General features: G+C 40.3%; 1 protein-coding gene across 1 annotated transcript in view; it reads right to left on the bottom strand.

Annotated features, from left to right (window-relative positions):
* Positions 1-15,566, bottom strand: part of pth2ra (parathyroid hormone 2 receptor a) — a 205,870-nt gene that overhangs the window by 97,925 nt on the left and 92,379 nt on the right. Inside the window, exon 8 of the mRNA XM_041807123.1 lies at positions 1,977-2,130. Coding sequence (XP_041663057.1) covers positions 1,977-2,130 — 154 coding nt within the window. The remainder of the gene's footprint in view (positions 1-1,976; positions 2,131-15,566) is intronic.

Genomic DNA, 15,566 nt, shown 5'->3' with positions numbered 1-15,566 from the left:
AGACAATAAACATGACTGTTGTATTCTGCTAATGGGAAACCTGAGCCGAGGGTGGTGCACACTATCCTGGCAGGGATAAGTGAGAGGCAGACACAGAGCTCCTCGACCTCAACAGCCCCCCCCCAAAAAGGAAAAGAAAACACTGAATACTTCTTGTGCGGAGCAAAATGACACAACCCCGTTCATTCACTGACCCAGACATGGACATTATCAGCATATTCCTGATAACTCTTAAATTTCAGGCATTTTTAAAACAACCAATGTCAGAATGCACCCCTTGAGAATTTTTTAAACATATCTTTTTTGCCTTTATATACTATAAATGTTGAATGATGACATTTATGTGGTAAGGTATTTTTCCTATCTAATGTAAGTGCATCTCTTTGTGCAGAGAACTTCAGATGTCATTTCATCTCTATGCATCACGCTGCATCCTAACTAGATGTGACGCGAGCTTCAGCCACAAAATCAGCCTGACAAACTGTAATGTCCTGACAGCGATGCAGCAGGAAATGGCAATACGTGGCGCAATGTTTTTCCCTGATCTTCCTGTCCTGTTTTCATCTCTGTCACTAGTATCAAGATGTGTGAGGAACAAGAAAAAGGCTCGATGACAAGTCACAAAGAGCGTCAGACAGAAATATGTCCTTGATTTTCTTGGACTTTGCTTGTTAGCTTTACAAAGTGGTTTTTCCGGTGTATTATTGATAAACTTAAATGAGATGTGTTCTGCTCTGATTTTTGTGAAAATGGAGGAACACTATTCCGCTCAAGGCTGTCAAAAGCACGTCACAACACACACCACACATGTTTCTCTACTTTCAACATACAAGCAATTGACATATTTCTACTTTTAGACAATTTTCTTCCCCCTCAAACCCATTTTGCCACTTCTAACCACTTCATGTTTTTTTCCCATTTTGTTCCTTTCTTAATCTATAATTGCTGCTTAACTTTTTTTTTTACTCCTTAACCACTTATCACCACTTATTTCAGCCAATCTTTGCTACTTTCAACCCTTTTTTAAACTCCTTTTTACCTTTTTTGGCCAGTTTTAGCCAAATTTTGCCCCTTGAGATCAGTTTTTGCTACTTTTAGATAATTTTCTGCCCCTTTAAACCCGTTTTGCCACTTTTTAACCACTTTTCACATTTACCACCAATTTTTGCCATTTTAAGCCATTTTCCCCCAATTTTTGCTATTTTTAACCACTTCATCTTTTACCTCCCATTTTTGCTACATGATTCCTTTCTTAACCCACATTTGCTGCTTATCCTTTTTTTGCCTCTTTAACCACTTTTCACCACTTATTTCAGTGGATTTTGGCCACTTTTAACCAGTGTTGTAGGACTCGAGTCCAGGACTCAGACATGAGTCCAACTCAAGTCCGGATTTGGATGACTCGTGACCCGAGCGCTGATGACTCAGACTTGGACGAGGACTCGAGCTTTAACTGCTTCAGGACTCAAGGATGAAGAGGAGGCCTCGAACCTTTTTTGCTGAAGACCATTTTCTTCTGTCATATTTGTCGTAAAACACCGGGCGCTGCATCACTCATAACTGATCAGTGATGCAGCGCCCAGTGTGCGTTCACCTGCATGCGCGCTCACGTGTGTCTAACCTGCTGTCTGTGAAAGCACCAAGGGTTAGGGTTAGGGCTGTGACAACTCAGACTTTAGAGTCTGAGTTGTCACACTTTGCATCTCTCACATATGAAGCCCACCATGTCCGTGCATTAAAGCCTCTCTGTTAATGACCACAAAGCTTTAGATCTTTGCTGGAAAGCTCTACCAACACTGTACCAGTAATTTCTAAACAGCTAATGAGGGAATGTAAAGTATTACTCTTTGTACGCAGGCATAAGCTTGACAGTTATATAATCCATGATGCTGAAGTCATTACATTCTGCTTTAGTCTTTCTGCATAATGACTGAGTCACCATGTGCAATGTTAGATATGAATATCTTTATGCTTACCCCATCCAATGAGAATTAATCCCCAAAGGTATCTGGAGTCTGATCTGAAGGCCATGAAGATGAGGCTGTGGAGGTAGAGGCCTTCTACCAGGATCCAGTAGTAGTTTGTGGCCAGGAAATAGATGAAGAGCAGCACTGTCACTTTGCAGCCAATCTGAAAAACAGTAAAGTGATTGTTAGTGCCTTTATCTTAAGTCTCTATGAGATCACCACAGGATCCCATCAATGATAAGACTGACATTTGGAAGAACCTTGCTGTATTCATTTGCACAATAATGAGGGTGGGTACATGGAAATTTAATAACTAATACATTTATGTAAATAAAAGTCCTCAGGGGTCCTGGTTCAGCCCCGTGTTTTCATTAGAGCAGGTATGAGTTTAAATCTGACCTCAGCCTTCTCCGCATGCCATCCTTTATCCCTTATCAACTTTTCTAGTCCCTCTCAAGACAGATATAGTTCCCCAAAAACAACATGAGAAAATAATAAAAACCATTGTTGATTAAGGGCCCATGGTTATTACACAACAGTCTCAATTTCAAGCAGTGAGTCAAAGAATGGTCTGTTTGGTGAGACAACAAAAGAGAGTTCAATTTTGTACGAGGAATCACTATACCAGCTTTTTCTAAATTTAAAACGGTGTTACAGCACTCTTCATAAATCATAAATATGATACATTTCTCCAAAAAGCATGTATTTTAATTTGCATCCTGACATTTGTGCGCGTCATAGCTTAACTACGAAGTTTGACATAACTTTCCGAGTGTTTTAATCAGTAAGCCCTTACACACTGTGAACATTACTAAAACAAATATAATTCTCTTGGTGCTGTATATAATATTTAGCCTAGAAGCATTTAGCAAAAAACAACCTTGGTAAAAACAAAACATATTATTAAGGTCTGTCACTATTAATGTAATACAATTAATGAATTCAGAAAAAGCCTTTTATTCATACATAGAGCAGCTCTTCTCCACGGATGCCACCTTCTTGGATTTTTTGCATTTTGCATGTTTCAGTGGAAGCGTAGAAGGAACCGAATAACAGATGCACATTCTTTTAAATTCCCCCGGTTGCCACGGTTTCCACCAGAGAAATCTAGTTCTAGATTTGACTGTTTGAAGTTGGTTATTTTCAGTTTGACATACTGCACCTTTAAAAGAAAAGATTTATTCTTTTGAAAAAGTCTTTATTGCACTGCATCATAATAGAAAGTTGCAGAAATGAGTCCTAAAACGGAAGTGAGTTAGCATTTTAGCACTTCCGGTTCCCTCGTCTGAAAGTCTATGGGACATTTGAATAAGCTTTCAGTTAAATGCCTGAAATATGGTCTAAGGTGAACACAAGCTCAAGAGAGGTTAACATTTTATCCTACAACATAAAATACATCTGAAACATGCCCCACCTTTGAATTGTATATTTTTTCACATCTTAATAAAGGCGGTTGCTAAAAGACAGCTAACAATGACTACAGTAATCTGACACACCAGATGGATTCGTTTCACACATCCATCTGGGAAACGACTCATAGAGAGCGTTTAGGAAAGGGCAGAGCCTTTGAAAAAAAACTCAGAGAATGATTGGATGTGTTCTGTCTATCACATCTTTACAGGCCAATCAGAGCAACAAAACATGTGATGCAGCCGCTACTGCTGCCGAGGAGTAAACTCTATAGAGAACTGCATAATGGGAACAAGTACAGTACACCACTTTTCTCGTTTTTGAAAAAAAATTAAAAAAAAAAACCTCACTGCTGTTCTTTATTCTTCTTTTAACAAAGAAATGTCATCAAGTTCTGATAAAATTGCCGCTTTAGCAGCATCCACGATAATGTCTCCGCCATAGTTGCACTTCTCGCTGCTTGCTTACATCACGACTCTGCTGTGCCCAAAAGTACTGCCCCTTATCACTGATTGGTCCTGTCACTTTCTAACCGGGCCCCAAGGGTTCGGGCGGGAGCTTTGCAAGATGGATTCGCCAGTTAGAATTGGGAAAACTATGACATCACCCTAAGCTTGGCAACTGAGCCTACCGTTCACATGTATCTGATGATGATGATGTTAAATTCAGGTGACCATGTTATAGTTCAATATAGCATGACATTAGATTTTCCTTTGTCAGTTAGATTAACAAACCAGAAATGATGCTTATAATATCAATTTATCAAGACTATCTTTATGAGCAAAACATGTAAGTTTCATAAACTTTTATTGGACACAGTTTTTCAGCAGTAATCCAAAAACCCATTGAAAATTCCCATAGGGTTGATGCAAATGAAAGTAATTCCCCAGCTCAGACCTCTCAGCAGTTTGGTACTGAGTGGAGGGAGGGGAAAAGGATGGGGTTTTCCAGATGAGGTGGGAGTGACAGTGATGTACCCTTGCCAGAAAGTGACGCAGAGTCCCACTGCACTGCTGCCTCAGAGTGATCCTCTGAGATGGAGGATTGCTCTCCTCCAGAGTCCCCTGAAGCAGGCTGTGGTGTGGTGGTGGACTGTGGTGGTCCTGGGCACTACCTGTTTGCTCCAGCAACGGCGTCACTAAAGCCGGAGCTCTCAGAGCTGAAGCAGTGTAGGTGCAGGAGAGGAGGGGAGTTGTCTCCGAATGGCCATAGCATTCTTAACCTTGCAAAGCAGATGGATTCACCCGTTTCCGTGTTTCTCACTGGCGAATCCATCTTGCAAAGCTCCCATCTGAACAATTCAGCCCAGTTAGAAAGTGACAAGACCAATCAAGAGTAAGGGGCAGTACTTTAGGGCGTGGCGAAGCTGTGACGTAAGCAAGCAGCAACAAGAGGCCAGTGCCATTATGGAGGAAGAGATTAGTGTGGATGCTACTAAAGCGTAGGTTTTATCAGAACTTGATGACATTTCTTTGTTAACGGAAGAACAAAGAACAGCAGTGAGGTGTTTTTTTCTAAAACGACAAAAGTCGTGTACTGACATGTCTACAGTCGCCATGTTTCGTGTTTTGCAGTTCTTATGGAGTTTACTCCTTGGTTTTTTGCTCTGATTGGCCCATAAAGATGTGACAGACAGAATGGTCATCCAGTCACCCTCAGAGTTTTTTTTTTTTTTTTTAAAGCTCTACCCTTTCCCAAAAACAGTCTAAAGTTGTCTCTGTTTTTTCTGCTTTATTTTGCGGCATCCTGATGTTTGTGCCCTTCATTGGTTTGTTTTGAAGTCTGACATTACTTTCTAAATTGTTTAACTAAAATATAATTATGTTTATTAAATAAAAGGGTTTATACTTTTGAAAAGGCTATATTGTACTGCAGCAGAAATAAAAATTCATTGTTGCTGCTTTGATAAGAGTGGTCACATTCAGGTTAAAAATAAAATATGGTTATTGCAGCTTAACTTGACAGACCATGATTTTGCTGACCTCCATGGTCTCCACTAACTTGGCTGGGCCTCAGAAAGCTCCCCCTTTATCCCTCACTTATGAGCGGCCTTGAGTATACATGTTTTTCTACTGATGGCTGCTGATGTGTTGGCCGATGAAACCTTGCTGTTGTGGTGTTTTCGTCGTATGTGTGGAATTTGTGCTGCTGTCGTGACCAGGACTCTCTTACAAAAGTGATTTTTATATCTCGTTGTGAATTCTCAGGGTAAAATAAAGGTCAAATACAATAAATCAAACAAAAAGGGATCACTTTCCTTAAAACTGCTGGAAATAATGTGGACAGACTTTGACAGTCCTCATGTCATTCCTGGGCTTTTTCTCCAGAGCTGCTAGTGGATGCTTCTTATTCTGGAAGGCCACATTGAGTGGTCCTTATTGAGGCTCCTGCACACCTATTGTCAAGCTTAGAGGGATTGCTAAGTATAAAGTGATACCTCAGTTGATTAGCAATCATTTTAAGTCTGTTTTCATCAAAAATGCATGACTGGAGTATCGGAAATAATGCTTTGAGCCACCAGTCCAATCATGCCGATAACACTGCTGGCTGAAGAGCACTGTATGGACAATATAATGTGATCATAATGAGCAGATTGAATTTCCAGCCAATAGCTAGGCTGGTAAGTACATCAGCTCTGTGAATACATTTAAACTGATATACAGCACCTTCGCCTGCCAGCTTGAAGAATACAGTCAGTTTGTCCACTGCTGTGTCCTCCACAAGAATCAGCTGTGTTAAAATCCCCCAAACTCTGTTTTGAGTCCCTTTAGTTAAAAAAAATTCTTGTTATTATTTATTTCTCTTAATTAAACCTGTAGATTAAAAGCTGTTAGCTAACTTATGTTAGCTTTTAACACATTACCTGACAAAATGTGCATGATGATGCATTTAAGGCTTGAATAAAAAATACATATTATGTCTCACTGGGAGATTTTTGCACTACTTTGTTGCTCTTTGTTAAACAAATTTAAGTAGCAGCATGTCTTTAACTGAATACAGTTCATGTCTGTTCTCCTTTTATCAGGTTACTCCTCGATTTGCAGGAAGTCTCAGTGCACTACAAAGCTGAATAGACAAAAACCTGTAGATCAGCTATTACAGTACCACAAAATCACTGGTGGACTCAGTGATTTGCCTAGCCCCCCTGTGGCCTCATGTTTGGAAGAAAAACTGGTGAAGTGCTCTTTATGATGCAGATAAGATCCTTCATCAATGCCATCTAAAGGTAACCTTGCAAAGCAGATGGATACGCCCCTTTCCATGTTTCTCACTGACAAATCGATCTTGCAAAGCTCCCGTCTGAACCGTTTGGGCCCAGTTAGAAAGTGAAAGGACCAATCAGCGAAGAGGGGCAGTACTTTCGGGCACGGCAGAGTCATGACACAAGTAAGCAGCGACAAGAGGCCGGTGCAATTATGGCGGAAGACAGCAACGCGGATGCTGCTAAAGCTCCACTTTTATCAGAACTTGATGAGATTTCTATGTTGAAAGAAGAAGAAAGAACAGCATTGAGTTGTTTTCTTTTTCAAAAATGACAAAATTCGTGCACTGACATGTCTACAGTCGCCATGGTTCGCGTTATGCAGCTCTCTTTGCAGTTTAGTCAGGCACATTTCCGTTTGGGGCTACGACATTATGAGTTTTGTTGCTGTGATTGGACTTTAGAGATGTGACAGAAAGAATGTTTATCCAAGCCTCCGAGTTTTTTTCTCAAAATATCTGCCCTTTCCCAAACACTGTATATGGGAGGTTTACCAGATGGATGTGTGAAACAAATCCAGCCGGCGTACCAGGTTAAGAAAATGATCAATAGCTAAAGTTAAAGTAGCGCCAGTGCAGCAGGTAATTTATAAGAGCCTGCTGATTGCAAATATAACATTACTCATCTGTTAAAGAGATACAATTTTTTCATGTTATTTAAGACAATAACATTAAATGTTGAATGTCTTATAATGTGTTAGAAATATCTCATGTGGGTTCATCAGTTAACCAGATGACTAAACAATGACAGACCGGCATTTTTTCCCTTCACTGAACATATTTGAGTTCCCTGTTCCCAGTAACGGTGCTAAAATGTCGTGATTCTGGTAATGTTATAGAGATGAGAGAAACTGCTGCTTAAGTGCTTAAATTTGTACATCACTTTACTCCACTGGATTTAAAAAGGTCAAATGTGAATTTATATGAAAATATTAATTTAGATGAGTAATTGTTAGCACCGTCTTCATGACAGTATTTAAAACAATTCTGTAGCTTTGTTTCTTTTTTTTTAAAGATTTTTTTTCGGGCTTTTAGTGCCTTTATTGATAGAGGACAGTGGATAGAATCAGAAACAGGGATGAGAGAGCTGGGAGAGACATGTGGGAAAGGAGCCAAAGGCCAGATCCAAACCTGGGCCACCTGCTTCAATGGGGCATGCATCAAACCTCTAGGCCATATGCGCCCCTTCTTTAGCTTTTTTCTAATACCCTAGGATGTGGATTAACTGCCCATTCCTATAACTGAGTGGATGTTTTCTCTGTCAAAAACTGTGGAAGACTAAATGAAAATCATTAGCCTCAAAAGACTAACACTGAAAAATGTACATGCTCACATGTGTTGCTGTTTTGTAAAGTTTAACAGTTGCAACCTGGAAAGCAATCCGATGCTCTCTGTCTTCCTCGCTTCTGCTTTTGTTTTTGAATAAATGCTCCACATACTTGGAGTCCCTGAGAAAGTCAATCAAGAAAACAAATCCAACAGCAGTATAACGTAAACCAGTGGTTCTCAACTGGTGGGTGGAGACCCAAATGTGGGTGCAGTTTTCAGGGGGTCACAAATTCATCCAAGAGTCTTTTAAGAGCTTTCATTCCACTGTTATTGTTTTATTGTTTGTTTTTTTTTTGGTTGTTTTTTAAATTCACAATGAAAATTCTTGAATAGGTCAAGAATTTTCATTGTGAATTAACCCAAATTCAATATTTGAAAGGAACTTTGGGTAATTTTCTCAAAAAGGTTATATATATTATTTTTAGAAATTTTAAGAGTTTTCTTTGGGCATTGCCCCTGAAACTTTTTCTTCTCTGGGACTTTTCCTCTAAATCTCAGAACAGGAACAAGAGATTTTCAGGACTTTACCGTAAACTTACAGCAATCTTTTCCAGCAATATTTCGGCAGTTTTCAGCAGAAATGTCAGGGGATTTGGGGATCTTTTTCTGGAAAGATTTTGGGTATTATCTAATTATTTTTTTAATAACTGTATTTCTATCTTGGGTCTAAACAGTGCCATGTTTTATTAAATAAATGTGATTTACTGGCAAATATACACGAAAACTGGGCCCCAGTTCGTCATTATGGAACCTGTGGTGGGTCCCAGGGCTAGACCAGTTGAGATCCTCTGACGTGAATTATTCTAATTTATGCACCAACATGTCATAAATCAGGATGATAAGTGAGTAAAAAGTAGTGTAAATGTCATCTAACTCACTCTGAGCAAAGTGCTGTACAAACTGTGTGCCACCCACAGTTAATATCCAGACTATAATGAGAAATAACAGTGAGGCGTGCATGGACTCAAAAGTAGACTGAGATGTAAATTAATATGTAGAACAGTATTCCATCCACAAGTCATTATCCAACATGTCAGCATCTGTAACAGTGAAGCACACCTCCTAATATCTCACTGTAGCTGAGCTGTACATTTATTTAATGTTCAATTAACCTTTAGTCGATGTAGAAGACAACGTTAAGAGATGGTTTCACATTTATTAGTCCTGTGGCTTCACCATTAGCCTCTGTTATTATTCGTGTGCATGCCAGCTCTTTGTAACATGTTAAATTTATTCATTGTTCTAATTTATGCACTGTTTACGGAAGAAACGACTATCTCTTTCTTCTTATAGTGAGTCATGCCACACACACTTAACCTGAAATACACACAAATACAGTCAGGACCAAGGAGGTGACATTAGAAGAGGATTAAACCTGCTCTGCTAAGTCTATGATGAGAGTCATAAAGCTTTCCTTCTTTAAATCTGGCAAAATCCCCATGGCAACTTACTCTAAATGTTATATTTTAAAGCACTAAAGCATTGTGTTTGTAATAGAGATGCACCAATTTGTTACCTGACACGCCAGATAGACCGTTTCAAATATCCATTGCATGAATATATTTCACATTCATCTGGGAAAGCTCCCATAGAAAGCACTTGGGAAGGGCAGGACTGCTAAAACAACTGCTGCTTTCTTAGCTACATCCAAGCCAACAGCTACTGTAGCAGCAGCCATTGGATACACCGGCAGAGCCATCTGTAACGAAGCGGACCCGGGAGAAGAGCAAAAACATCTTCTCAGTCATGAAAAGCTTTCAGTTTTGCTCTTTGCTCTTGTTTTAGTAAATAAATGTCCAGTTCTAACAAAACTGCTGCTGTGGCTATGTCCGAGCTAATCACTCCACTAGCAGCCATTACAACCACTCATAGGACACAAAACCTTTTCCCTGTATCTCTCCCAACTCATGCCGAAGCAGGTTGGCAGAAGAGCGAAAACATCTTTTCATTCTTCATTTGCATGCAAAAACATGGTCCAGTTCTAGTAAAACTGACTCTATGCTAAAGCTACATCCAAGCTAACCACCGCTCTGGAATCAGCCATTGCAAACAGCTCTGAGTATAACTAAACCCCTCACATACTGTAGCGACCCCCTCGATCTCCTCAGATGATGCTGATTGGTCCAGGCAGTGTTCGGTTTCATCTCAAACACTGTAAACTGGAGCTTTTCAAGATGGATTTTCCCACTGACAGAGATGGAGTCTGGCAAATCCATCTGCTTTGTAAGGTTAGCAGCAAACAGACACATTGTGGATTTAAGGCAAGAAAGAACCTGATAAATAGAACAGAGCAGTGGAGTCAGTGAACAAGGTCAGCAACACACGACCAAAGCCCCAGCCAGACGTTAGAAAATGCCATATATGCGGCGGAGAAAACCACCTGGCCAAAAACTGCAAGTTTGCCAATGAAAAATGTCACAACCAAGCAAAAGTGGGAACATAAAAAAGCCTGCAGAAACAAGCAGAGGGGTGAAGAAAACACAACACAGTTCAGAGTTTCCATTAACCTGCAATTGCCGGTCTTTGGCCGGTTTCAAGGGCAGATGTCTGCAGATAAAAATATTACTGGTCAGAATATCCTCCAGAAAATATGCCAATCACCAGATAAGTAAATACTGAATACTTACATATTACATTTTATGTTACCTAGAAGATATGTTGGGAGAATCCTTTAATATAAACTCTAAGTAGCCTAATCTTACTACACCTACTTTACATGTGGTGCTGGGGTTGTTAATCTGCACAGGCAGCAAGCACATGGCTAATTAAGCTGCATATATATTCAAGATGACATGGATGACATCACACCAAGCCTATCTCTGAGGGAGCTCAGCGCTACTTGAAACTATGCAGGGAAATCTTTACTATAGCACTCTTGGAAAACAGAATTTTTAATCTCAAAGAGGTTTTCCTGGTTAACCAAAGGTCTGATATAATCTGGGGTATGGAAGGATTTTGAGTTAGTCATTGCTGGAAGTAATAAAGAGGCTGAAACGAAGGGAACTATATAGCTGAGCGCCTTAAACACTGATGCAGCAGCCGGAAAAGAAAGGCCTACTCAGAGCAGGGTTGAAGTGGACTTTGATGAATGGGTAAATGTACCTGTGATCAATTCTCTGATAAATTGGAACTGTATTCAACATAGAATCACATCATGAAGAACGGCATGGATCGCTTGTGGCTGAAAGTGAGGGCTCCATGTCTCTTCCTTGTAGCTGGTGGTTAATGCTCAGGCTGTCCTGGCTAATTAGCAGCAGCAATGTAAGATAAGTCATTGATGAGAGAAGAACTGGACCGAACTAGCCGCTGTGGAGCTTTAGTCTTTCCCGGACTACTCCCAATAAACCACGATGGTTAGATTTACTGCTTTAGTGGAGGTTACAGTTATTTCATCATTAGGACTGATATTGGACAATTGATAGTAAAACTCATTTTTCATTTGAAATGTGGAGGCATACTGGTGAGCTCTTTAATTGGGTGATTCGTTGTTGTCAGTGGAGGATGGTATATTGTGCCGCTGACTGCATGTGTGTAAGGAAAAGCTCATAGATTTCTTTTTGTGTGTTTCAACCCTACCCTAAAAACCAACCAGAGAAAGTCTTTGTGCAGTCATTTCTAAGGTCTGGTCATGTGTAAGTGTCTACCAGGCTGTAATAACAGGCTAACGGTTACTCTAGTTTACCATCAGAGGTGTCAAGTAACTAAGTACAAATACTTTGTTACCTTACTTAAGTAGATTTTTTGGGTATCTATACTTTACTGGAGTAATTATTTTTCAGCCAACTTTTTACTTCTACTCCTTACATATTCAAGCAATTATCTGTACTTTCTACTCCTTACATTTTAAAAACGGCCTCGTTACTCCTATTTCATTTCCAGATAAATCGCACCATCCAGATAGAGTGAATTTGATAGTGGTTGTATAAACATAATACCATCCCGACACCCTACTGGTTTTTATGCGATCCATCGCACCTGCACACATGACACAAATCACGTCACACTCTAGCAAGGAAATAGCAGACGTATGTAGGCTAGTACAAAGATGTCCATGGCTGAGACTCAAGAGAAATGAAGCCAAATGTCCCAACCAAGCAGCAGCGAGGAGGTTGGTAGCCAGAAGACCCGTACTTATAAGCAACCAGTCATCATATCCTCCGCTCCATGAAACACACGTTAATGCTCAGTAGTACACATATATGGTTCTTGAATGTATTTGCATTGTATTAAAATGCGTTGGATTTCAATGGGCATAAATGCAGCTGAAACAGGTGCATCTCAAATTTTTTCAACACTAACATTTTAATATAACATTATAGTCATTATGGCCTTTAGAAAAATGTTTTTTTTGGGGGGAGGGGTAGTGCACTATAGTCCCCTGTGGCGCGGCCTAAGCTTTTGTCCTTAATGGCATTTTTTCCCCATTACATTACTTTTAGTTTTATACTTTAAGTAGTTTTGAAACCAGTACTTTTACACTTTTACTTGAGTAAAAAGCTTGAGTTGATACTTCAATTCTACAGAAGTCTTTTTAAACCCTAGTATCTATACTTCTACCTGGGTAATGAATGTAAATACTTTTGACACCTCTGTTTACAATGGATTGGTTTCTACTGTCCTGGTGTTGGGTCAAGTTTAGAAAGTAAAATGTGTCCTCAGTCCCGTTTTAGCAGACTTGAAGCTGCATGGCAGAGTTTCAGATTTATGCGTTTTGCTGCTGCAGCAAAACAACGTTAAGGCAAATGTCCAGAAGTTGTTCTAAATTCTTGTGGACTGCCGGTCATTTTGACCGAAGACAGAAGTGTTTAGCGGAAACTCTGTCAAGACAGCCGTCACTCGTCATGTTAGTAACTGTTGAGCTGTTCGAGTTGTACTTTTTTGTTGTTGTATAGAAAACAAGCCGGGTGCATCAACACTTCCGCAACAAAACCAGCAAACCTTTTCCACAGTGTCTCTTACATGGGGCTTGGGTTGCAAACTTTTTCTCTTGTGAAATCAGGAAGGTAAATAACTGTATGTTTGGAGCTCAGTGCCATAGTCATGTGTGTAAATAATGTACAAAAAAGAATGGTGTATTTTACCTGTAGTTGAATACAACTCTCATTTTCATATAAAAACCCCTGAAGTGAAAAAACAACACAGACCTCTATCTGTGAATATTTAAGACATTAATATTTTTTAAAAGTGAAGGAAACCATGGCCAAAAATGTTACATTCTTTCATTATAATGATTGTGTTGGAACCTCCTGTAATCGCTTTATTGAGCTCTGACAGTTGACTTCCACTTTGAGAACCTCAATATTAAACCTATAAATAAATGTTTAGATAAATCAGAGCCTGGAGCCTTACAAAAAAGACTTTAACTTTAAAATAGAGGCATGACTTATCAACTTCTCTTTTCTATGAAGTTGTCTTGCTGTTTCTGACGGCTTTAAGCAGTTTTGTGTCCTTTGTTGCACTTGCCACAATTTTTGCCATTTTCTGGTATCGCTGATGTCTGGAAACTACACAGATAATGTCTGTACCTTTCACTAGGCCGGCTTTGATGTTCATCTCTGTGGTAGCATGCTGTGTCAACTTTGTGGCCTTCAAAACCCCTGACGGCATAAAGTGCAGAAAGATTTCATTTCATTCTTTGTGTTTTCTTCCTTGCCAAAGCTGCAAAAGGTTTGGGTTTATCCATTCCTTTATCCACATTTGTGCACAAACCGAACAACTCCACCCACCCATTAAGGACAGTCATCTCAGCAGGATTCTTGGTTTTCTGATGCTGATGTGAGCCAAGGGCTGTGATTGGATGACAGGTGCCACTCGATTGACATGATCAGGTCATGATGGGTAGTGGTTGTGTCAGATCTAGGATCAATAAAATGTCATCTAGTGATTACAGAAAAGCAAAATCAATAAAGCGGGCAAGTAGTTTCCTGCTCAGGTTAAACAAATTCATCTCAAAACACAGGATCAACTGTCCAAAACTAGTCAGTTGGCAACTCTATGTACCTTGATCATTTTTGATCAAGGTTTTAAATTTTTAGAAGTTTGTATTTGTATCAGGGAGCCTTGAGGATCCCAAAACCACATCCCAAGGCAAGCTCCAAGATCCCATTTGGTCCCAAGTGACCAATTAACCACCAGACACACACCCAGCTCTGATCAGCCTGTGGTGGACCACATCGACAGAGGGTGTCTTGTGATAAATGGCCAAAACATCCAATTGTGGATGAAATTTTCCTGTTGCTGCTGGTGAAATAAAGAAATATTAGACAAATCTGCCGACCGACAAAAAGATTTATTCTTATAAGGTCAGTCAACATGTACAGCAGTCAGTAAGCATTACAACACAGACAGACAAACAGAGAGAGAGAGAGAGAGAGAAGGGGAGAGAGAGTAAGGGAAAGGGGGGAGGGGCAGGGAGGGGGAGAGAGTGAGATGGACAAGGTCCACTGCAGAAGACAGTCTGAGAGCGAATGCTCTTCCCAAGAGGAAGAGACAAGAACCTTTATGCTTGCTATGTCCCCTCCCCAGGATGTGTTTGAGCTACTCCTCTGTCTGCTCCCACTCCACATCTGCACAGGGTGGGGGGTGGTGGTTTGGGGGGTTGGGAGATCTCACAAAGGAACCTTTTGGTTCAGTCATGGAAGAGGATTTCACACCTGCACAGGAAACCTGGCCCAGCCAGCCTTTGTTGTTCTCTTTACATATGCAGTAAGGTTGACACCTATGGTTTCCTCTATGCCTGTGAGAGGATATACGTGAGAGAAAGAGGGAGTATTGGGGGAAAGAGGTTCTCACAGCGGGGGTTTTGGGGATGTTCAAACAAAGGACACTGAATTGCCATCATCCAATATACACAACTGCAGATGTATCAAACTGGTTGAACAATCTAATAACGTTGTGGTACTGATGGGTTGTGGGTCACTGGTGGGTTCCTCAGTTCTGGGATTTACAATTCCAGCAGCCAATCTCTGCGTGCTCGTTCTTCATTTTTACAGCGTGACACGTTCTCTCCTGTCACACACTCTCCAAATAAGCTGGTTGGGTGTTACCTCACTTCCTCGCTCATTGAAACCTCCAGATGGAGACCCTGGGGATGTCCCAGGAGGATGGGACAGGTTGAGCAATGAAGGATGAGTGAAATTGGAGAGTACTCCAGGTTATGGAGGCAATTGTGCAGAGGTTATGGACAAACTCTTTGGCTGCCAAGGCTGGGATGCAGTTTCATGGACTGTTGCATGCTCTGGGGTAAGCCTGCTCCATATATATGCCAATAAAAAAATTCCTACAACCAAATCTGTTCTCGTCAGTCTGATATGTTTTTTATTCAAGCTATTAGTGATGGAATTGGATTGGTGTTTTGAAAAATAGAGCCAGTCTGTTGAAAATGTCAGGGTCCTTTTTGATCCTAGATCATAACTGTTTTTACACTAATTACTTTTTTTGTGCATTAATCACCAGCTCTTATTTTTATAATCTGGCTGAATCAGACAGCTGGTGGTCATTTGTTGCAAATGATGTGCTAATCGTCCTCTTTTCTGTCAGCACTCACAGTCTGAAGCAGCTAGTTAAGAGAGAAAGTTCAGTTGTGGCATCTGAAACTAC

Source organism: Cheilinus undulatus, linkage group 15 (assembly GCF_018320785.1).
Source record: "Cheilinus undulatus linkage group 15, ASM1832078v1, whole genome shotgun sequence".
Lineage (NCBI taxonomy): Eukaryota > Metazoa > Chordata > Actinopteri > Labriformes > Labridae > Cheilinus > Cheilinus undulatus.
The sequence above is the reverse complement of the archived record's forward strand: the minus strand, read 5'-3'. Positions and strand labels throughout refer to the sequence as shown.